Source organism: Rhinolophus ferrumequinum, chromosome 17 (genome assembly GCF_004115265.2).
Source record: "Rhinolophus ferrumequinum isolate MPI-CBG mRhiFer1 chromosome 17, mRhiFer1_v1.p, whole genome shotgun sequence".
In the NCBI taxonomy this organism is placed as follows: Eukaryota; Metazoa; Chordata; class Mammalia; order Chiroptera; family Rhinolophidae; genus Rhinolophus; species Rhinolophus ferrumequinum.
Genome location: NC_046300.1, coordinates 39,141,936 through 39,167,259, shown reverse-complemented (window position 1 = coordinate 39,167,259; position 25,324 = coordinate 39,141,936). Strand labels below are relative to the sequence as shown.

The following is a 25,324-nucleotide window of genomic DNA, read 5'->3' as shown; positions in this document are numbered from 1 at the left end:
CCAGAAAGGAACTTTAGGGTCAGATTACAAGACCATTGAGTGTTGGGCTAACGAGTGGGTTTTTTGTGTTGTAGGTAACAAAGACTCTTCTAAGGCCTTTGTTACAGGGAGTTACAGAAGTCAGTTTCTGAGATTTGCCTTCTCTTTCTTCTTCCCACATGGCTCATAGGGATGAATTCTCAGTATCCATGCCTGACTTTGGGTAAGGCCATGGTGACACTTAGACAGCAGAGTCCAGAGATTAGGAATGAGGAGTCAGACGCCTGGGTTCATACCCTGCCTCCTCTGCTTACCAGCTACTGTACATTAGGCAAGAAACTCTCTGCACGTCAGTTTCCTCATCTATAAAATGGGGAAACATTATAACTACACCTCATAGGAATGTTTCAAAGAGAAAGTGAGATGATATATGTGGAAGAGCTAGGACATGTGCCCGGCCTACCTGACTCCAAAGCCAAACCTCAAAAAAGATCCCTTACTTTTCTGCATTCATTTCCTCAACTGCTGTCTTGGGTCTATAACTGGGAAGTGAGACTTTCAGCTGGAAGGAGGTAGGAGGTGGTAAAGATTCAAAGAGGCTGGGCACCCAATCCTGGCTCCAAGACTCCTGTCATGCTCAGATGGGGCCCTGGCTGGCCTAATGTTCTGCAGTCACTGCTTTGAAATTCTTAATCATTTTAAACAAGGGGCCTTCCAGGTCTCAACAGGCACCAGAGCACACTGGGGCAAATCTCGGATCATGGGGTAAGCCCCCCACCCATGGTAAGCTGTGAATGCAGACAAACCCAACAGTCAGTCAGCCTGAGGGTCAATCCCACCCACTGATGTGCCAATAGCAATCCAGGCTCAACTATAACAGAAGGGCACACAACACCCACGTACGGGACACTCTGGGCACACCCAGCACAGGTTACCAGGGAGACTGTGCTTCTGGGCCCCACAGGGCACCTACTATATAAGGCCACTTGTCCAAGGTTGGGTGATGTAATAAATCTACCTAATACAGAAATAAACACAGAGAGGCAACCAAAATGAGGCAACAGAGAAATACGTCCCAAATGAAAGAAAAACGAGAAAACTCCAGGGGGGGAAAAAAAAAGCAGAGGATTGAATCAGTGATTTGGAAGACAAGATAGCAGGAAACACACAATAGGAACATAAAAAAGAAGGAAGAATTTTTAAAAATGAGGATAGTTTAAGAGACTTCTGGGACAATATCAAACATAACAATGTTTGCATCATAAGGGTACCAGAAAGAGAAGAGAGAGCAAGGGATCAAGAACCTATTTGAAGAAATAATGACTAAAAACTTCCCTAACCTGGTGAAGGAAATAGACCTACAAGCCCAGGAAGTGCAGAGTCCCAAACAGGATGAACCCAAACAGGTCCACACAAGACACATCATAATTAAAATTGCAAAGGTTAAAACAAAGAGAGAATCCTAAGAGCAGCAAGAGAAAGGCAAGTAGTTACTTATAAGGAAGATCCCATAAAACTGTCAACTGATTTCCTAACAGAAACTTTGCAGGCAAGAAGGGATTGGCATGAAATATTCAAAGTGATAAAAAAAGCAAGGACCTACAACCAAGATCACTCTACCCAGCAAAACTATCATTTAGAGTCGAAGGACAGATAAAGATCTTCCCAGACAAGAAAAAGGTAAAGGAGTTCATAACCACCAAATCAATATTACAAGAAATGTTAAAGAGACTTATTTAAAAGAAGAACGGGGCTGGGGGAATATAAAGATGAATAATAAAATGGCAATAACTACATACCTATCAACAATCACTTTAAATGTAAATGGATTAAATGCTCTAATGCATTTTACCAAACATTAAAAAAAGAATTAACACCTATCATTCTCAAGCTATTTTAAAAAATTCAACAAGAGGGAAAGCTCCCAAGATCATTTTATGAGACAACCATTAACCTGTTTCCAAACCCAGAAAAACACTACAAAAAAAGAAAATTATAGACCAGTATCCCTGATGAACATAGATGCAAAAATCATCAACAAAATATTAGCAAACTGAATTCAGCAATACATTAAAAAGATCATACACCAGGATCAAGAGGGATATATTTCTGGAATGCAAGATTGGTTCGATATTCACAAATCAAGTAATGTGATTCATCACATAAACAAAATGAAAGATATGATCATATCAATATATGCAGAAAATGTATCTGACAAAATCCAGCATCAATTTATGATAAAAAAACAAAAACTCTCAGCAAAGTGGGGACAGAGGGAACATATGTCCACATAATCAAGGCCATATATGACAAACCCACCACCCACATCACACTCAATAGGGAAAAGCTGAAAGCTTTTTCTTTATAACCAGAACAAGACAAGGATGCCTACTTTCACCACTTTTATTCAACATAGTGTTGGAAGTCCCAGCCACAACAATCAGACTAGAAAAAGAAATAAAAGGCATCCAAATTAGAAAGGAAGAAGTAAAACTGTCATTATTTACAGATGGCATGATACTATATATATAGAGAAACCCAAAGATTCCTACCGAAAACTATTAGAACTAAGAAATGAATTCAGAAAAGTAGCAAAATTAATGTTCAGAAATTTGGTACATTTTTATACACCAATAATAAACTATGAGAAAGAGAAATTAAGAAAACAATCCCATTTACAATTGCATAAAATAAACCTAAAAATAAATTTAACTAAGTAAAAGACCTGTACTCAGAAACGTGTAAGACACCGAAGAAAGAAATGGAAGAAGATACAAATAAATTGAAGGCTCTTTCATACTCATGGATAGGAAAAATTAACATCATTAAAATGTCCATACTATCCAAAGCAATCTATAGATTTAATGCAATCCCTATCAAAATACCAATGTCATTTTTCACAGCACTAGAACAAATAATTTTAAAATTTATATGGGACCACGAAAGGCCCTTGAGACAGAAGAACAAAATTGGAGGTATCATGCTACCTGATATCAAATTATACTGCAAGTCTATAATAATGAAAACATCATGGTACTGGCATAAAAACAGACACATAGATTAATGGAACAGAATAGAGAGTGCAGAAATAAACCCATGCCTATACAGTCATTTAATCTATGACAAAAGAGGCAAGAATGTATAGCAGGGTAAAGACAGTCTAGTCAATAAATGGTATTGGGAAAACTATACAGATACATGCAAAAAAAAAAGAAAGGAAGAAAGAAAGAGAGAGAGAGAGAGAGAGAGAGAGAGAGAGAGAGGGGGAGAGAGAGAGAGAGAGAGAGAGAAAGAAAGAAAGGAAGGAAGGAAGAAAGAAAGAAACTAGACCACCTTCTTATACCATACAAGAATAAAATCAAACTGGATAAAGACTTAAATGTAAGACCCAAAACCATAAAACCCCTAGAAGAAATTATAGGTAGTAAATTCTCTGATATTGCTCTTACTGATATTTTTTTCTGATCTATCTCTTCGGGCAAGGGAAACAAAAGAAAAAAATTAACAAATGGGACTACATCAAACTAAAAAGTTTTTGCACAGCAAACAAACCATCAACAAAATGAAAAGACAACCTACTGAATGGGAGATGATATTCACCAATGATACATCTGATAAGGGGTTAATATCCAAAATTTTAAAGAACTCATACAGCTCAACACCAAAAAATCAAACAATCTAATTAAAAAATGGGCAGAGGACCTGAATAAACATTTCTCCAAAGAAGACATATAGATGGCCAATAGACGTGAAAAGATGCTTAACGTCTGTAATCATCAGAGAAATGTAAATTAAAACCACAAGGAGATATCATCTCACACCTGTCCGAATAACCATCATCAATAAATCAACAAGCAAATGTTGGCCAGGATATGGAGAAAAGGGAACCCTTGTGCACTGTTGGTGGGATTGCAAATTGGTGCAGCCACAGGGAAAACACTTTGGAGTTTCCTTAAAAAATTAAAAACAGAACTACTTTATGACACAGCAATTCCACTTCTGAATATTTATGCGAAGAAATCCGAAACACTAATTCAAAAAGATATATGCACCCCTACGTTCATTACAGCACTATTTACAATAATGGAAGCAACCCAAGGGCCCATGAAGAGACGATTGGATAAAGAAGAGGTGGTACACGTATACAGTGGAATATTACTCGGCCATAAAAAGGAATGAAACCTTACCATTTGTGACAACATGGATGGCCCTACTAAAGCATATTACATTAAGTGAAATAAGTCAGACTGGGAAAGACAAATACCACATGGTCTCATTTATATGTGGAATCTACAGAACAAAATAAATGAACAAACAAAATAGAAAGAGATTCATAGATACAGAGAACAAATTGATAGTTGCCCGAGGGGAGTTGGGTTGGGGAGCTGGGTAATAAAGGTGAAGGGATTAAGAAGTACAAATTGGTAGTTACAAAATAGTCACGGGGATATAAATTATAGCATAGAGAATATAGTCAATCATGTTACAACAAGTAGGTATAGTGCCAGGTGGGTACTAGACTAGACATATAAATATCTAACCAGTATGCTGTACACCTGAAACTAATATAAAATAATATTGAATGTCAACTGTAAAAAAAATGCCAAAAAGTAAATTTGAGATCTAAGAAAATAAAATAAAGGGCCCTCCATTTTCATTTTGCATTGGGACCCACAAATAGCTGATCCTGCCTTTCCGGCTGAGTAATCTTGCGCATGTTCTAGACCCTTTCTGAACCTCAGTTTCTTCATCTGTAGAATGGGGATATTAATTAATTACACCACAGGGAGGAACTCAGGCTTTGGAGTCAGACCCAGGTGTGACTCCTTACTTCTCACTTCTGCCACTTGGTACCATGTACAAATACGGTGGGCCAGTCATTTCCTTCTCTATCTGAGTTTACTCGTGCAAACATTGGTGATATTATCACCTATTTCAGAGTTGCTGATAGGGTTTATGTGAGATAATAAATGCAAACCACTTATCCCTGGGCTCAACACATAATAGGCACATACATTTTTGAGTGTTAAATGATGTGGTTTTCTCTTCCCCAATTAAAAGCAATTACAGGCGCAATTTAAAAAAACAAAGTACAAACTCTCTGAACTCAATTTACAATTGTAAGGAATCTTCTCTTCCTTTATTACTGACCTCTTTCCAGTAACTGTATTTCACTTTCACAAGAGCATTTCATTATCTTTTAATTCCAACTAAAAAGAGATATCTAATTAACTACAAAAGAGAAGGAGGGGGGCAAACACACTGCTGTCCCTAGTAGGGGTTAGGCCTCAAGGCTGTCCTTTGCACGGTGCTCATTCCCCGCTTTTCCTGTTCAGGGAGGTCAAGATCATAACAGACGGGATCTGAATCAAGACGGCCCCCAGTTCTCACCATTTCCTGAAGGAGGCAGTTTGGGAAGCTTATATGGGCAGCACTTAAGACGACTGTACAAAGTATTTGTGCTTATTTAATATGCAGCAAACTGTCTGTGTCTCGTTCTATGAGGTGGGCTCAGTCACTCCAAATTCCTCGTGCAGCTGCTCTTCCTTGAGCTGGAGGAAAAGACCCCTTCAGAGATCATGGAAGAGAGAAAGGTGCACAGCTGCCTGTCCTGACCTGACCACCATAAAACTCTGGGGTTTCAAGTAATGAGACGGATAGGGAAACTGCCTGCAGGACCCTGTCTTCAGCTTTATTTCTACCTGGCTGTGCTCTGTGCCTCACACACATTGACGATTTTCAGTTAATCATATAAATAAAATAGAGTGCCGACCTTGAGTCTATCTGGGTCACTTACTGCCTCCCACCTTCTCAAAGCATCAACTGGTTTCTAACAATTCATTTATTTCTGCATTTGTCTGTTTGTCTACAACTCTCAACCCATCCTCCCCCCTTCCCGCCCCCATCAGAAGTTCCACAAGAGCAGGGACTGTGTCTATTTTATTCCGTTTGAAGTTTCCAGTGCCTGGTGCAGTTTCTGGAACATAGTAGGTTCTCACTAAACGTCTGGGGAATGAATGACAAGCGTGCTTCATGAAAGATGCCTGTATCCAGGTTTTGAGGCTCAGGGAGTTCCCCTGGCACTCATGCTCTAGCTGAACTTTCTTCTTGTTGCATTTCTTGTGACATCTCCTGCTCAGTCTAGGCCCTCTAAATTGAAGACATTGGTGCCATTCTGCCAGGCCAGGTTTGCTCTGCAGGCTGCTTCTCCAGGGCCTTGGATCCCCCTACAGCCTTTGGACAAGTCCTGCTCTGTCCCCACACCTGGACACTGCACCCCAATCCTGGCTGTCTACGTGTTGTAAGGGATTATTTCTCTTTTTCAGGGTGCTCTGATGCCAGTATGAGCACCTGAGCTCCCCAGCAAGCCTCTAGTGTCAGACATCATTTCTTTGCAGCCCCTGACCTCCCCTTTCACCCTAGCTTCCAACTGTCTTGCAGGCAGTTGGGGCACCAGCTAATGCTGCCACTGAAGTTTAACACTAGGGTGTTCAGAAACCAGGACGCCCACCCAGAGCTTGGCTGCTGCTTTCTCCCCAATACTTTCATCCCCAGAGATCTTCATCTTTCATGCTTCTCAGCTCCCAAACAGAAACACATCTGGCAGAATTGATGCTGGAGAGGTACAGAAATCAGGCAATTTAAGTGCAGTCCTTCTGAAAGATAATTCTCCCAGGGGGGAAATCATTAACTCAACCAACCAGGGTACTTTCTCTTGGATTTATAGAAACTCTTCTCTCTTAAGTCCAATAAATATGAGCATTTTCCAGGCAATTTTCTTATCTTGGGACAAATGTATGATTAGTGCAAGATGGAGTAGCTATTCTTCAAGAATCTTTACCTTTATGGCTTTGAAAACCTTTTTACAATGCCAGAGTATAGATTTTCATGCACACATTTTCAGTCTCTTTGTAAAGATGGCTTGTGTGTACTTTTCATACCCCAGTAATGTAAATCTCTTTAATATACATACAGATCAGTTGTACATTGATTGCAAAATTTGCCTTTTTTTAAAAAAAATAAAGAAATAAAAGGACTATGACTCCAGGTGATATTAGATTGCTGCATTTCACTGAATGACATTCTACAGTGGGAGACACATTATCATCTCTGCAGGAAATGTGGTACAAATCCGCAGACTCTGTCAACTGCACTGGAAACCCGAGAGTCCATGTGCGTGAGGGTGGGGAGAGATGTCCCCTACATTGATGGGGGCAGCGTAAGCCGTCACATACGATTAGAAAGGTGACTGGGAAAATGGTTTTTGGGCCTCAAAATGCCCATATACTTTGCACCACGTAATACACTCCTGGGAAAGTAATCCAAAATGCAGGCAAAGAGTTTCACACAAAGATATTCACCAATGCATAAAAAAGAAAAATGGAATCAAGTTAATACCTGACCATCACCCTGCACTGCCTGCAAGGACATGGTCAAGCACATTTGACCTTCTACGAGGGAGTGTGATGCAGCTGCTGAGGGGGTGGGGAGATTTTATGATGTGGGACTATATATATATATGGCACAAAATTAAGAGGAAAAATTGAAATGGTTATGTGTGAAGGAAGAAAAGCATAACATAATATTGATAATACTGCATTAATTGGATTATGGGGAATTTTTATTGTGATTATTATACTTAAAAAATCATTTTCAAATGAGCATAAAACACTTTATAATTTAACAAATGTTTACATTAAAAAGTCCTGGTGGCCTATTTGCCACTTGTGACCTCAAGTTCTCTAATAGAACATGGAACATGTAAACATTACCTGAAAAATGTCCTTCTCCCTTGCCTGGTGCTGCCCACTTGCACAGATGGACAATCTGCTGCTTCCCTTTACCAAGTGGCTCCTGTCGGCATGTGTAAGTCCCACCCACATACTAGATATGGAACACTATCTTGCATTTGGTAATGAGGGATATTATAAATCCACAGAGGCTGACAGCCAGAAAAGCAAGCCTTGGAGGTCGGGAGGAGAGAGATACTGTTAATATCTGCTTCTGCGCCTGGAGCCTAGAGGAAGCTGATGAAAGGTGAAAGATTCAGCCAATGTGAAGCTGTCATTAACTAAACCTCCCAGCAGGTGGATGGGCCCCTGCTCCTCAGCTGCTCAGGTTGGCCTGTGTGCAGATGGCTGCCATCACCCAGGGATGCAGAGTCTAAAGCCAGATGCAGACATTGGCATTGGGGGACACAGAGGGGCTTCTAGCTTCCAGCAAATGCCACATTAATAAAACCAAACAACCCACTTGTCTTAAACTGTGACTGAAAATGAGGTCATTTTTACTCTAAATACTGACCTGCACCAACCAGATTATCAGAAATGAGTCTTCTTGAGGGAGAGCTTCCAAACTCATTTTATGAGGCCAGAATTACCCTGATACCAAAACCAGACAAAGACACTACAAAGAAAGAAAATTATAGGCCAATATCCCTGATGAATACAGATGTAAAAATTATGAACAAAATATTAGCAAACCATATTCAGCAATACATTAAAAAGATCATATACCATCATCAAGTGGGATTTATTCCTGGGATGCAAGGTTGGTTTGATACCCACAAATCAATTAACATTTATACCACATAAACAAAATGATAGACAAAGATCATATCAATAGATGCAGAAAAAGTATTTGACAAAATCCAATATCCACTCATGATAAAAACTCTCAGCAAAGTGGGGACAGAGGGAACACACTTCCACATAATAAAGGCCATATATGACAAACCCACAGCTGACATCACACTCAATAGGGAAAAGCTGAAAGCTTTTTCTTTAAGATCAGGAACGAGACAAGGATGTATACTTTCACCACTTTTATTCAACATAATATTGGAAGTCCTAGCCACAGACTAGAAAAAGAAATAAAAGGCATCCAAATTAGAAAGGAAGAAGTAAAACTGTCATTATTTGCAGATGGCATGATACTATATATAGAGAACCTTAAAGATTCCATTAAAATCTATTAGAACTAAGAAATGAATTCAGTAAAGAAGCAGATACAAAATTAATATTCAGAAATCAATTGCGTTTTTTTTACACCAATATTGAACTATCAGAAAAAGAACTATCAGAAAGAGAAATTAATCCTATTTACAATTGCATCAGAAAGAACAAAATACCTAGGAATAAATTTAACCAAGGAGGTAAAATACTTGGAAAACTATAAGCCATTGAAGAAGACACAAATAAATGGAAAGTTATACCATGCTCATGGATAGGAAAAATTAATGTCATTAAAATGTCCAAACTACCCAAAGCAATCTATAGATTCAATGCAATCTATATCAAAATACCAATGTCATTTTTTTCACAGCAATAGAACAACTAGTCCTAAAATTTATATGGAACCACATAAAATCCTGAATCGCCAAAACAATCTTGTGAAAGAAGAACAAAGTTGGAGGCATCACACTACCTGATATCAAACGATACTACAAGGCTATAGTAAGGAAAACAGCATGGTACTGGCATAAAAACAGACTCACAGATCAATGGAACAGAATAGTGAGCCTAGAAATAAACCCATGCCTATATGGTCAATTAATCTATGACAAAGGAGGTAAGAATATACAAGGAGGAAAAGACAGTCTCTACAGTAAATGCTGTTGGGGGGACACTGGACAGATGCATGCATGCAAAAAAAAAATGAAATTGGACCACTTTCTTACATCATATACAAAAATAAACTCAAATTGGATTAAATGCTTAAATATAAGAACTGAAACCATAAAATTCATAGACAAAAACATAGGCAGTAAACTCTTTGACATTGCTCTTAGCAATGTATTTTTTTTTTTTTTAGCAATATGTCTCCCTGTGTAAGGGAAATGAAAGAAAAAGTAAACAAATAGGACTACATCAAACTAAAAAGGTTTTGCACAGCAAAGGAAACCATCAACAAAATGAAAAGACAATCTATTGATTGGGAGAAGATACTTGCCCATGATACATCTGTAAGGCATTAATATCCAAAAAATATAAGGAACTCATACAACTTAACAACAAAAAATGAAACAATCTTATTAAAAAATGGGCAGAAGATCTGAACGGGTATTTCTCCAGAGGATGTACAGATGGCCAACAGACATATGAAAAGATGTTCAATATCACTAATGAACAGGAAAAAGCAAATAAAAACCACAATGGGATACCACCTCATATCTGTCAGAATAACCATCATCAATAAATCAACAAACAGCAAGTGTTGGTGAGGGTGGGGAGAAGAGGGAACCCTCGTGCACTGTTGGTGGGATTGCAAATCAGTGCCGACACTATGGAAAACAGTATGGAGGTTCCTCAAAAACTTAAAAATAGAGCTGCCATATGATCCAGCAATTCCACTTTGGGTATTTATGAGAAGAAATCCAAAATACTAATTCAAAAAGATATATGCACCCCTATGTTCATTGCAGCACTATTTACAATAGCCAAGAAATGGAAGCAACCTAAGTGTCCATCGGTAGACAATTGGATAAAGAAGAGGAGGTACATTTATACAATGGAATGTTACTCAGCCATAAAAAAGAATGAAACCTTGCCATTTGCAACAACATGGATGGACCTAGATATTATGCTAAGTGAAATAAGTCAGACAGAGAAAGACAAATACCATATGATTTTACTTACATGTGGAATCTAAGAAACAAATGAACAAACAAAACAGAAATAAACTCACTGATACAATGAGAGAACACATTGATGGTCGCCAGGGGGGTTGGTGGGATGGGTAAGAAAAGTGATAGGGATTAAGAAGTACATATTGCCAGTTATAAAAATAGTCATGGGGATGTAAAATACAGCATAGGGAATCTACTCAATAATATTGTAATAACTATGTATGATGTCAGACGGGTACTAGACTTATTGGGGTGGTCACTTTGTAAAGTATATTAATGTCTAATCACTATGTTGTACATCTGAAATGAATGTAATATTGTATGTCAACTGTAATTGGAAAATAAATTAATTACAGAAGAAAAGAAATGAGTCCTCAGAGGGTACCAGCTTCCAGAGGCCCCAGACGGTCTGATTGGGCAGCTGTAGGCATCACAGGCCTCCCCAAGCACGGGAGCTTTTATCCAGCAGGTCTTTAAAGCACACTGACACCACCAAGAAGGTAAATCAGCATCCTGTACGGAGCCATGTGTTGCACCTTAACGACCAATGATGTTAGCGATGTCAAACAGGTCATTCTTCACGGAGGAGGCCCCGTGAGGCCTGGCCAGGAACGTTGGTGCTCGCATGGCAGATCTGAGCAAACCCTGGTCACACTGCTGGAGTTAGTGTCATTCAGGCCTCAGAGATGACTTGTCCAGTGATTTGCAGGGAAAATGCTCCATTGTGATTTTAAACATCAGAATCAAGATAATGAAAGAGAGCTGCTGTCCCCCCAGCCCCACCTGTAGTTCTGTGCACGGAACTCCACTGGCAGGCTTTCATAGCTCCGCACAAGAAGGCCTCGTTGTCCCGCTTACACTTGGGGAAGCTGAGCCAGGCAGGCGTGGCTTTCCTGAGTCTGCAGACTGGGGAAGAGCTGAGCTGGGACCCAGGCCTGGGTTCCCGGTCCCCACACTGTGCTCTTTCCAGCCACTGTCTCCTTTCGGTCCCAGTCTTAAGGTCCAAAATCAAGGATGTGATGCTGAAGCCACACAGCCTCACCCAACTGTATGGATTTCAGTGTGCGTGCGTGTGTGTGTGTGTGTGTGTTCATTTGCACGACAGCACCTATTTTACCAATTTTAATCATAACCTTATTTGCATGGTGACTTAGATTTTGCAAAGCACTTCCACACATAGAACCTCTTCCCATCCTACAAAATAATATGGCCAATGACTATGATTCTCCTTACAGGTGAGGAAACCCAGGCTCAGCCAGGGAGGTGGCTTCAGCAAAGCCTATGACGGATCATGAAGGAGCTAAGGGCCGACTCGAGCCCTTCTCACTCCCCTCCCAGGTCTGTCTTCACTGCTTTGGACCTGACTCCTGCACCCCCACATGCTACTGTTTTTTCCAGCGTGGGGTGCAGAGCTATGCCTGGGATAAGGGAGGGGGAAGGAACCGGAGGAAGAATGGGGAGGAGAGAGGAAGGTGGAGAATGGGGACACAGGATGAGGAGAGAATAGCAATGAAGAGGTGCGTCAAGAGGACAGGAGGAGGCTGGAGGTGGAGGGCACAGGAGGGGAAGGAGCCGAGCCCCGGGGATGAACCTCAAATAAAGCCAGATTCCATCCTGTTGAACAGGGTGCACTGTGGGTAATTTCCATGCTCAATTCTCCTCCAGGAAAAAAGTAGTCTTCCTGCTCTGGTATGAGGAGATGCGCTTAGGCCCAGCATCTTTGGGTTTGAAGTTTAACTTCTAAGTCTCAGGCTCATGTTGTGTTTCTTTGGCCCTTGAGATCACCAGAGGCAACTGTAGGTTCAGGCAGATGGAAAGTCTGCAAGCGTGGGTTTAATGATGAATGAGTTGTAATCTTAAGGGGACAGTGCACTAGACCAGGCTCAATCAAGGAAATGTGAGTTGGGAGGGGTGGGGCAGAGATAGGAGAGAGAATGAACGTTGGAGGACCTTTAAGATGCTACATATGTGTTGTTTCATTCAAGTTTTGCTACCCTTTCAAGATAAGTCTCATCACCATTTCATACATAAGGTGGCTGAGAGGTTAAACATGTTGCCTAAGGGCACAGAAGTTGTATCTCTTCTGGACACTTTTCTGAGATGTCCTTTTGAAGCCGGTTACGTGCCCTTTTGGAAATTCCCAACCTCCTCGCCCTATCCTTTTTCTTCCTCCTGACATCTCAGTACCCTCTAGGACAGACTGACATGAATTTGAATTCCATCTCTGCCACTTACCAGCTGTGAGATTTGGGGCAAGTCATTCAATTGCTTTTTAGCCTAAGTTTTCCTCATCTGTAAAATGGGCTAGAATGGCTTACCTCCCAGGGCCATTCCTGTCTTCTGTGCAGCTTTGGACTTTTATATTGTTTCACCTGTGTCTACATATGCCCTTTTGATGTCCCATTCTTTCTAGGTTGTGCTAGGTTATGCTAGGCTGGGGGAACAGTAGCTCTCTTTCATTATCTTGATTCTGCTGTTTAAAATCACAATAAGAGAGCTTCATGCAGGTGTCAGCAAGCTTTCTCCGTAAAGGGCTACATAGGAAACATTTATAGTTTTTGAGAGCCATCTGGTCTCGGTCAAAACTATTCAGCTCTACTGCTGTCGTGTAAAAGCAGACATGAGATAATATGTAAACCAAGGAGTGTGGCTGTGTGCCAATAAAACTTTATTTTGGGCACTGAAATTTGAATTTCATATAATTTTTGTGTGCCACAAAATATCCTTTTTTTGATTTTTTTCAACCATTTAAACTGTAGAAACCATTTTTTAGCTCATAGTTATACACAAATAGGTGATCAACTATATTTGACTTGGGGCTATACTTCGCTGATCCCTGGCTAAATCGTGACCCCTGCAAGAGGCATTTGCATTTTAAGGGATTATCCTTTAGAACAAAAAGTTGGTAAGCTAATGGTGGAATCTCAGTGAAGGAGAGAACTGAGGGCAAGGAGCTGTCCTTTCCTCTGTCTTTCTGGCCGTGTCCTATTACATCAGCCTGCAGGAAGGGTGACACTGTCATGAAATTCTCGGATGGACACAGCTCCACCTTCTAAGCTTTGCTCGATTGTTATTCTAAGCAGCTCTGGGTACCTTTCTGGGCTTATCACCCTATGATTTAAAATCAATGCCTTTCATGTAGTAAAACCTAAGCCAGCTCTTCAGTGTACGTGGTCAATAATTGATCTGACTTTTGGAAAGGGCAGGGTGAAGCTGGTTGACCCTTAGGGCCTGGGCTTTTTCTCCTTAGAAAGGAGGTGGACAGCTGCAAAGGGGACTGGGAAATACACTTGACAAGGCTTAGCAGGGGTCATTTCTACCCCAGACACGCCTGACTGCCAACCTGTCCCCTTGTCTGTGGAGTCTGATGGGATTAGCCTGAAAATTTAAACTCCGTTGCTGCCCAGTACTTTGAATTGGTTTTGAAATAAATACACGACTTTAGATACTTTTCCAGAAGCATTCCCCTTAAAAGTACACTCAGGAATAATGATCCTTTCCAGCTGGTTTCCTTGTCCTAATTTCTGCATCCCAGGCACCACCTATGTGACTGGCTGAGGAATCCTTCTTCCCCAAAAGCCCCCTCACCATGCTGAGGCATGAGAGCCTCTGGGCTCCCCGCTGCCCTGGGGGTGACACAGGCGGCCCTCCCTCCATGGTCCTGGTCTCCATCAGCCCATCCAGTCTTCTCCCCATGCCCCGGCCATGTCATGCCCACCTTCCTGACATCTGCTCCCTAGTCTGGAACATCCTTCTCTCTGTGCTAAAAGTACTACCCTTCAAGATTTGGCCCAGGTGTACCTCCTTGAGGGCCCTTGCAAGGTTAAGTGGCTCTCCTTTGTGTCGCCATAGCTCCCTCCACCAGAGCTTGCGTCCTCAGAATCTCTTTCTGGATTATGAGCCCTGGTAGGTTGCGTCTGTCTCTGTATCTGAAGCCTTCAGCACACAGCGGGCCTTCAGGAAAGGGTGAAGAAATTCATTCCAAAAATATGTCCATGTGTAATGTGTCAACCTCAGTTATCTCACAATGCAAGTAACTAAGGGGACATTAATCCCAACCAGCAGCTTTCATGCTGCCATCTTTTCAACACAAAAGTTAGATGCCCTCTAGGTGTTTAGCAGATATTTTCTGCATGGCCTTCTTACTATAGTGAAGGCCATGGACCCGCACCAACCAGATCTACCCAGACTTAGTAAGTCAGAATCTGCAGGTTACCCAGCCTCCCAGGTGCTCATGTGCACATTCAGGTGTGAGGAGCGTCCTCTGACAGATAGCACCCTTCTTCCTAAAGAAGGCGTAGTTTGTGGAATGGTAGACACACTGAGACCATTAGACACACCTGGAGAATTATTCCAACCCAAAAGAGCACAGAGGAAACGGCTCGAGTGTATGACTGCATCTCACTATGGAGATAAAAGGAATAGGACTTGCTCCTGTGGGAGAACCTCTGGGCACTCGTTGTACTGGGTGACCCGGTGCTGGGCCAGGTGTAAGGGCCTGCCGTGGGGTTGTCCTCAGGGATGAGGCGGACAGGCAAAGATGGGGTTCCGGACAGCTCATTCTAGATATGGGAACCTTGAATCTGGTGTGACTGGATGTCCAGTCAGAGCCACGTCTAGGAAAGAAACGGAGAATGGCCACCAGGAAAGTCTGCAAAGACTCTGTTTAAAGGGGAATTGTTCTACATAAGGGGACAGTGAAATACTGAATTTAGGTCTAGACTGGCAGGGGCAGGTAATAAAGATAAAATATGACTTGGGGAATATATTACGTGTTGTGAAGACAATGCTGTCTTAAAACATAGAACGAGATGGGCCAAGGGATTACAAAGAACAATAAAGAAAGGTCTTAAAAAGGGATGTGTCACATAACATAATGGAACATATCACATCACATCACATCACAAACAAAAATCTCAATCTAGCAACTGCATTACAAATGATCCTTTAGGACACAGTCTGTGGCCCCGTAAGGAGTGGTCAGCAGGGTTATCTCTGACTGGGTCCACTGCTATTACTGCCGCCATCACCCTGATAGCCTCCAGGGACACTTCATCCTCTGTGGTGCTTTGAACTATGAATGGATGCAGAACTTCCCAAAGGATGGTCCTCAGAGCACACATGGGCCCAGGCTGGGGCATTTATAACCACTTGGCAAGAGGGAAAGAGACACGGAGAAAGAAGGCTGCGAATCCCGACGCCTGGCATTCGCAGGGCACAAGCCTGTCTTCAGCTTGTGGTCTGCTGCAGCTGCACCTCTTGCCGGGTTCCTCCTATAATCTCTCACCTCCGTGAATACGAGCTGCCTGCAGGGAGACCATGAGTTCTCAAAGCTCAGGGCAAAACAAAGAGATTTAGTCCTCCTTCACTCACAAGGTCTAAGTGATGCTTTGAGGACCTTGGGCAACTGAGAACGGGAGTGACATTGCCTTTGGCAAAAGTCCACCCAGACCTGCGGTGAGCTGACCCTTACCGCCTATTCAGAATTACAATCTCAGAAAACAGCAGAGAGGACAAAACTCATGGAAGAGCAAGACACACGTGCCTGGCACCCTGGGGTTGTTTTGTGGGTGCAAAGCCTTCCTTCCTCCCTTTGCTGCCTGCTGAGCTCCCAATAAGCCCCACTTGGCCAGTGGTGAGTGACGCTGGTGAACAAGCTTTAAGTTTATGCTCAGCGAGTGCCAGGAGCTGTGAGAAGTGTGGTTCTGCCCGGAGCCCGTATTATTTCTGGGAAGGTAAGACCAACCCACAGAAGAAGACAGAGAATGGAAAGCCATAGCCCGAGCAAAAATGTTTTGGCCAAGGTCTGCAAGGCGGGTGGCGCCAGAGCCAGGGTCTGGGATGTCCATCTGTGTACAGCTGGGGAAGGCCAGCAGCATGCTGGGAAAGCCCGGGTCCTATACTGTGCAAGGGGTTATTGTGATGGAAACTGGAGGCCTGTCCCGGGCGTTACTGGAGTCTGGGAGCAGTGCCTTTTCAGGCCCTGGGAAGGAAGGGAAGGCTCTAGTTGTGAGCAGGGTCCCTTGCTCCTCCAAAACAGCTGGCTGGGAGAAGCTAACTGCCGAGAGGGCTGGTGATGGTGCCACTGGGAGTGCTCCGGGGAGACGGGGGGTCTGAGCAGGATGGACTGTTTACACTGCGCTGCAATGCCCTCCTGCCTGCAGGGAAATGACTCGGCAGAGGGACAAGTATTTGAACTGCCAAACTGCATTTGCTTGGTGACTCTTGTTGCTTGTGAGAAGTCAGCTCAGGGAGGAGCCTCTATTCTCCCGACAATTACACCTGGCACATGCCGGCAGACATCTCATTCACAGCTGGGCCTGAGGGGCTTGGCGACCATTGCAGCTCATCACCTTGACATCCATAACCTTGACCGCCCACCCTACCCGACCCCTGACCTCTCCAATCTTGCTTCCCACTTCTCCCCAGGCCCAACCCCTGTGCAAGCCAGACTGGCTTCCTTATATGGTTCACTGGTGCCTTGAATGACCTCCCCTCTCTGTGCTCCTCTCCCATTCTACATGGTGCAGGCTTCACCCCACACCTGTCTCAAGAAGAGCCAACCCTTTCCCCCAGGGACCTGACAATCTCTCACAATAAGGGTCAGCCTGACCCATCGCCGTTAGCAAAGAAAACCAGCAAAACATGGCTCACTCCAGTTTGGCCTACAAAGCTAGGCGAGGGGGCTAGAGAAGAAACACGCATCTGGGACCAGAGGTGGTTTGCTCATCCCTGGAGAAGGTGCACTTCCAGCTATAAGCTTGCAGCCCTGTCCAGGGGTAGAAAAGAGAACAGGCCCCACATGGGTTGGTCAGAGATGAGGGCGGCCCAAATGGAGGAATAAAATAGACTGGTATGCTGGAAGGAGAGAAGATTCTTCTCCAGACCTAGAAGCTGGAACAAGAACGGCAGGAAGGCACTTTGACCACTGCTATACATATCTGAGAACCTGGAGGACCTGTTTATGATCTGAAAACCTGCTGGGATGTCGGCTGGAGGGAGGGCGGGGAGCAGTGCAGCATCCAGTGTCAGCTTCTGCCACCAAAGGCTGGCTGGCTAGCGCGGGGAAGTCACCATACAGTACTTAATTCTGATGTTACACGGGCTTAAGTCACGTTGCCTGACTGAGAACTGATGCAGGGAGTTGCTGCGTCCCCTTTTCTCTGTTCCACAGGAAGTCGTATTTTTTTACCAAAGCCTCACCCACCAGTCCTTCATCCGTTCATCGCCTGCCAGTCACCTGCACTGAGCCTGGCCCTGGGCTGGCGCTGGAGACACGACACATGGGCACAGACTCCCTGCAGGACCTCCCTGTCTAGAGGCGCTATGCAAATAGCCTTGTGTGCCGGAGGGGAGGTGCCCCACACATGCCTCACACACAGAACTGAACATTATAAAAATGCGTTCCTTTGTGTACATTTAACACTGAAACAAGTACCAACTGTGTTAGCAATTACATTTAAATGTAGGTACAAAAATGGAATCCCAAATGATAGGTGCCTCATTTATCAAAGACAAAAACCATTGGGACTATTCTCCAGATAGGACTTCGTTTTGCTTTTTAACTTAAAATCTCATTGTGAGCTTATTCCATGCTCAGAAGGATTTTATATTTTTTCCAGGCTTTCTCTTCAAAAGCTAGACCTTCAATGGGGCCAGTCCTTGTAAGTTAAAACAAGTTGAGTTCTTTACACAGATAGGTTTTCATTCATTCAGTCATTCCTTCATCCAATTATTCATCCATCCAATGGCTATTTCTTGAGCATCTACCACTGGCCAGACATGCACTAAGTCTGAAGAATTCAGTTGTGAACAAGAGAGAGATCCTCAGGGTCCTTAGGGTCTAGTGAATTATCCCCAACCAGAGCTCAGGCTCCCTGAGCTTGGGAACACAGTTTCCCACTCTGGCTTGTCCCTCTTTCTGTTTCTTGCTTAATCCTAAACAGGCTAACACAAAGATGTCTCTACTTTATTCTTTATGTCTCAGATGTTTTACCTGTGGCTGCTCTACTGAGCATTTCATCTTCTCTACTTTGTTCAAAGGCAAATGACTCTAGCTCTGTCCGGAGGTGGGTTTAATTACCCCACTCATCTTTCCCGGGTGGGTTGTACAGGAAGGAGCACTTTGAGAGCTGCCTTCTGAGGGAAGTGACCCCAGGTGTCTGCTTTGCACCATGAGCTCCTGCCAATCTGGCCCTGATGAATTGGATGAGGAATAAAAGCTTAACCAAAAGGCAGCCAGCCATTCAAGGTCTGACCAGTGACCTACGTGGTGGCCTGGTACCAGTGTGCCCCATAGGGATGTGAGTGACTAACACAGCTAATCACACCCTCTCTAGTGGAATTTAAGAATGAAAGATACAGAGAGAGAGAGAGAGAGAGAGAGAGAGAATATAACAAGGGGCTTGAAGCTTAAGGATCCACCGGAGAAGGCAGTCAGCAGAAGACACAAAGCAGAGGACTCCAGGAAGCACCATTTAGGAGTAAGCAGTAGCCTAAAGCAGCATCAACACATGAAGCCGAAACAGGAGCAGCTGAGCAACCAAAATGGCAGCTGAGGCAACTCTAGCATCCCTGCTGTGCCATCGGAACTATAGATGTCACCACTAGAGCTATTGTTACTCCATAAACCATCCAATTCTCTGTAAGCTCCATCTATGCCACTGGCCTTGCCTCTTTGCTTCCCCTTAGCTCAGTGATAAACCTCCACCACCTGAGTAACCTGCACCTGCATCCTAAATGATCTAAAGCAGCACAGAAATCCACCGCCATTGGAAGCCATTGCTTCTCCATTCCCAGAGCCAACATTTTAGAAACCTTTAAGTCAGAGGCTGGATTTTGGATCTCCAACCTCTGCCTGAGGCCCTCTGTGCAAGCCTAATGACCATGATAACCTTCCCCGGATGTTGAGTGATGATGCAACACTTGAAATTCACCAGCTAGACTCAGCATCCTTCGATAATGGCTTCCCAGCCACATCTGCTCAGCCTTGTGGATAATCATTATTGATTCAAAGTTGTCATGAGATTTGAGAAAAGGGACACTGCACAAACTGGACACATGACGTTCGATGCGTTGCCTCAGACATTCTCAGCTGTACAATGGGGATAATATATCCCTTAGGAATTGTGAGAATAAACAAGCTACTCTATTTCTTGCAGCAGAATGACTGCACTTTCAAAAGTCCTCTACTTATGTGTTGCGATGATTTGAGGCTAGGTCTAGCACCGTCTATACAGCAGGCCCTGCTGCCTTCACTCTACAGGACTGACAACAGCAGGCCCACCTTGCCAACCAGGCTTGCAAACTGGCTTCACGTCCACCTGCACCAAGGTGTCCTGAGCAGCGGGCTTCTGTCCACAGTCGTAGGCAGTCACCAGGATCTCGTACTGGTGTTGCTTGTCATAGCTCAGCTTCTCGGTGTTTCTGATGTTGCCTGAGGAAGACACAGAGATATTCAAAACCTTCTCAGACCACACTGCAGTTCTTCACAACCCCTTCTCCACTCCTCCGATCTTCACCAAAATGACCCTCTTCCCTAGCTCTTTGTAAAACCAAGGGCAAACAGGGCATGGCTTCCACACTTGTCCTGCTTGTGCCTTGGTGACAGATTCCCAGGATCCCTGGGCTGGAGCCAGCCGAGCTGTGGGATGGGGCTGCGAGGGAATTCCAAGCACGTATTTGGAATCCAAGTAGTTTGTGTGGGTAAGTAATGGGTTGTTGGAAAACTCCCTCTGAAAGTGCACCCTTGCGGCTGCGTCCCTGGTGTGCAAGGTGCATTGAGCTCATCGGCCATGAAACCTCTGGGAAGAACATGGAATTCAGAAACATCCTGACACATATTTTTTAACATCTGGGCTCATTGCCAGGAATGTTCACTGCCTCTTTTCACATTATTTTGCCACCAAATAGGAAGTAAAATCAATACGAAAACGTGTGACCTCCCTTCTAAAAGCTACACAGAATAACAGATTCCTTGCCCTGGTGGCAAAGACATTTTTCTTCTCCAAGAGAGACCGAACATTTTTTTTCTGAGCTATTTGTGTGTTTTTATTCCTGTAGGTTTAGTATTATGATTCAGAAATAAATATGTGATAATTACTGAGCAACACTTTAATTGACTATTTTTGATAAAATACAGTTTTGGTTCCAAGAAACTAATAAAGGTCCAATGTGCATTTCATATTTTTGAGTTTTTGATTCCAAGAGATTAAAGCCTTCCTTTGTTGAGAGTAATTTCATTCTTGCTTGCTTTCTGATGGTGGAGCTGACAGCAAATTAGAACTCAAATGTTATCATTACCCTTCACCAGAAGTGAAATTAAGAAAATGGAAATACAAGAAAAAACAAAACAAAACAAAAAAACAACCAACAAGCAAATAAACAAATATGGAATGGCTGATTCAGGCATGTTTTCAGATTTCATCCAGACTAAGGGAAAAATATCTAATGAGCTTTCTTCCATTCCAACTGACGTATGTCGTTCATGTGAATTGAGACGGTAGGGACTAGGGCAAGAAAGCTTGGAAAATTAGAAAAGTCACGTGATGTTTTAAAGATTGGAAAAACGGATCCACCAACCACCCAATATTAGTTAAACGGTACTCAGTATGAGGCCATGAGCAGGTACCACAAACGTGAACATATGTGAGTGTGGGAGGAAGGGGACTGGAGGAGAGTGGAGACGAGAGTTGCCCAAAGCATTGGACCAAGCGTTAGAATCATTTGTTCTGCTGTCTGCTCGGGACTGTTTCTGAAAATGCAATTGCCTCCGTGCATGTGAAGCAAAATTGACTTTAACAAAGCCAGTCAAAAATCGCTGAATAAAAATGGGTTTGATGTCTTTTTTGGCCTTATGGCTGGTATTCAGAATCCCTTTCATTTCTCCCCAAATATTTGTTTCAGTCTCAGCTTAGGTCTGGGACAGCTCAGTGCTGGGTTGGTAACATTAGTCCTATGGGTTCTGTTAACAAACTAGTTTGTGGTTACAGTTCTCACAGGGGAGGATTCTGGCAGGTGGAGGCTCTGTAATATAACCAAGAGGAGGAGGTTTCAGCAACACCAAATTGAATTTTCAACAAAAAAGTTTTAACTTTCTCTTTCTTTAAAGTTAAATGGCTCTCAAAAGATAACTCTCTTCGAAGAGGAAGGCTTAGGGTTTACAATCCGTGTGACATTAAGCAGACCAAACACTATTGATTGTGGTAGAAAAATAAACACACAAGCCGGCAAGCCTGGGCTCAATTTGCTGCAGCTCCTCTTCCGTAACTGTCTTAATGAAACTGTCTGAGAAACTAATTTACTTTCTCTGCTACCACCACCTTCATGCATGTGAGAATGGTTTCAGAGCACAGAATTTGCAGCATTAGGTCAAAAATAAGAGTATAAAATTGTGACCAACTGTTGTGTGGGGGAGGTAATAGTTGGCTAAGAACACACTGAAAATTTTTCTGATAGCTCAGGAGAAGTTATCCATTTTTCTTCTGTTACAATTGCATTTTTCCACCCTCACATTTGAATTTCTCCTAGTAGTAGTGCCTTCTCAGGAGACCTGAGTCCACAGTTAACCCAGGTGAGTGGTTGCCCCTGGGCCTACTCCCCTGTCCCAATGAACCTGGGAAGCTAATTCTCAAAGAAAAATCAGTACCTACCTTGTATATCGGTGAAGGTAATTTTTGAAAACTCTGGTGGGGCCGGGGGGGGGGGGTGGTGATGGTGGTGGTGATGGTGCAAAGAGACAAACACAGTGACCTGCACACTCTTTCTGATGAAATTGAAATCAGAACAACCCTTCTGGAAAGCTATCTAGGCCAGTCCCTTTGCAGTTATTCCTACCTTTTGGGCATGCAATTCCACATCTAAAAATTGATTCCAGAAAAATAAAAATTGCAGATATTTATTGCAAAAATTGCACGTAGGATCATCTAAGCATTAATTATCACAATGAAAACTAGTGAAGAAACCGCATGTCTGCTGGGAAAGGGAGAGCTAAGTCTGAGAGTCTGTGCATGAGATGGAATGTAATCCAGCACTAAAGGGGGTCATTATGAAGCATTTCTAAGGATGGAAAAATCCATATAGTCAAATTTTAAGTGAAAAAGCGATGATAAAGAAAAGCAAGAAAAGTGTGGCTGAATATTTGTTTTAAAACGTGATAGAAAACCTATGGGTAAAATCTCAATAGTGGTTATCTTTGGTGGGATTGCAGGTGACTTATTTCCTTCTTCATAGTTTTCTATGCTTTCCAAATTCCTCACAAAAGGGCATGTGTTAGCTTTTCTATCAAGGTGGAAAAGAAGTGTTTTCATTGACTTTAAGAATAAGCAGACTCCAGGACACACTTCGCTCAGAGGTGTCAGTCCCATTACTCACCAGGGCAGCCTGCTGACAGAGAGCTTAGCCGAGGCTGCGTGAAGACTAAACAACCGCTTGAAAAGTAGAAAAGTCTGCCGGGGGTGAATGGGTGTCACTGAGACCCCTGCTGCTCCCTCTCAAACGTGGGTGAGGGCTTGGTTGGTGCTGACACTCTGGTGAACACCTTGTTTGCAATACATCCACCCCATTATACTAGCAAGATATTTAAATCCCGTTTTACCGATGAGGATCTGAAGCAAGATTTAAGTAACTTGTCAAAGACCACACACACACACACACACACACACACAGTGCTGGATGTAGAATTAAGACAACTGTGTGGTTTTGAACTTAAATCCCATTGCCATGCATTCCTGTCCAATATCATTGAGGACAGTAATAACACTGGGAGAAAAAGGCCTTGGGGATCCTACTTCGGGGACTCGGGCTCCAGTCCCAACTCTGCCACCAATGTGACAGGTACTGGTAGGTAAGCTCTTTATGCTTTAGGGCTCAGTTTTTCCATCTGTTCAATGCAAACGAGGCTCTAGGTCCTACCCACGATCTCAGAGAGACCAGCCCAGTGCCAGAAGACCAGGGGTGGGGGAGGGTCTGGAAGCCACTGAAATCCATCCAGAACTTCCCAAGAGGGAGGTGATGACACTAGGTCAGAGTTACCTACTCATAATTTGGCCTGGAAATCCATGCGGAGTGAATAACCTGCATGTCCCCATCACTCAGGTAAATACCTAACAAGCACGGCACCGTGACTCAAGCACTCCGTGTGTGCCAGGTACCCTGCGAGCATTATCCCCGGGCACTGCGTCTCCCTGCGGCCTCACAACCCCACAGTGAGGCAGGAACTATTACTGCCACAATTTCACAGGGGAGGGAAGCCAAGGACGTCTGTCGGAATAGGCTGAGTCTTGAGTTAAGACAGGTTGGGATGACTCTACTTACGTCTTCTCTCCTCCCGGCTGCCCTGCTCTTCTTCCCCCACAAGCAAAAAAACACCTGGCAGGTTGGAGGGGCCAAGAGCCATCTACCTGAAGCTATGGGGCCGCCATGAGTGGGCCCCAAACTTAGCAGTACTTTCTCTGAAGTGCATGCAAAGAACGTCTTCAAGGAGGCTGTAAGGTCGCCAGAAGAAGTGATGGATAAGAACCAGTTGAGATGCTCATTAGAATGGGGGTGCTTCTGTGTCTGCTCCCATTCTGCCTAAGGACTCCCTAGGTCCTGCCTTCATTACTTGGGGAACTGCTTTGTGAACCTCACCGTCGGGGAACCACACGCCCCGGGAGTGCCCACTCTCCTGTTCATCTAGTGTTGGAAACCAGTGTTGGAGGCAGAGGCCTGGCAAAGAACCATTACTCACTTTTAATGAGACAGCTAGGGAAATAAATTGGCATATGTTAGCGAAATGGCTCATCAAGGTGAATAATTATCTCCATGACGGGGCAGTTTACCCTCTGATGAAAGAATCTGCATCTCGTCTCTCACTGGGTCATGGCTCTTCAGAACTAAGGCAGGAGGTCAAGGGGTGCTTGATCTCTCATCACAGCTACCTCCCCTTCTCTGTTCTTGCTCTTCACCAGGGACTCATCACTCCCCCAATTCCAAAGCTTTTGTGGACATAGACCGAGCAGCTAATAACAGGGAAAACAGGAAAATGCAAAGCAGTTGTTTATGTTTTATGGAGTGGTGTGTGTGTGTAGGGGGAGACAGGCCACCTGCTTGTAGGAAAAGCTATCAGAGAGCAGTTATGACATGCTCTACTAGTTGAAATGACCTACTTCTTAGTCCTGAGCCAAACTTTAATTGAAGTCCCATATTTTCTCTTTCACTTTCTTGTGTCTTACACAATTTGCATCTAGCGATGTCCAAGTGTTTAACTGTCATTTCCCGGTGTTTTAGCATTTTATGAGGAAACTGCCTAATAATTCTTTTGTCTGTGTTAGGAATATTGGTTTCCTCTTACGAGACAGATCGCAAACCACTGGAGGTCAGGGGAAAGGGTTTCTCTTCGGCTTCCATCCCCTCTGGAATCTGCTGCAGTTCTCAGGATGCAGAAGACAATAATATAGGGTAAGTTTCTCCCTCGTCTCAACATCAAGAAGCACTGGAAGCACCAAAGACTTGCAGGCAGATGGCTGCTAGGCTTTCCCTCTAGGCATTGGCCTCCAGGAAGCTCAGAGCTAATTCACTGCCCATCTCCAGTCCATGGCATGCTTTGTGCATCAACCTTACTCTTGATGCCACTTGACTTTTTATTTCCTTCCACTAGATGATAAGCTCCATGTGGGCAGGGCCATGTCTGTTTTGGGTTCCACTCTGTCTCCACCCCCACTTCTCAGTACTGTGCCG

At 43.5% G+C, this 25,324-nt stretch overlaps 1 protein-coding gene across 1 annotated transcript in view; it reads right to left on the bottom strand.

Moving 5' to 3' along the window:
- Positions 1–25,324, bottom strand: part of CLSTN2 (calsyntenin 2) — a 569,251-nt gene that overhangs the window by 112,246 nt on the left and 431,681 nt on the right. The window contains exon 5 of the mRNA XM_033132678.1: positions 19,893–20,042. Within this exon, the coding sequence (XP_032988569.1) occupies positions 19,893–20,042 (150 nt within the window). The remainder of the gene's footprint in view (positions 1–19,892; positions 20,043–25,324) is intronic.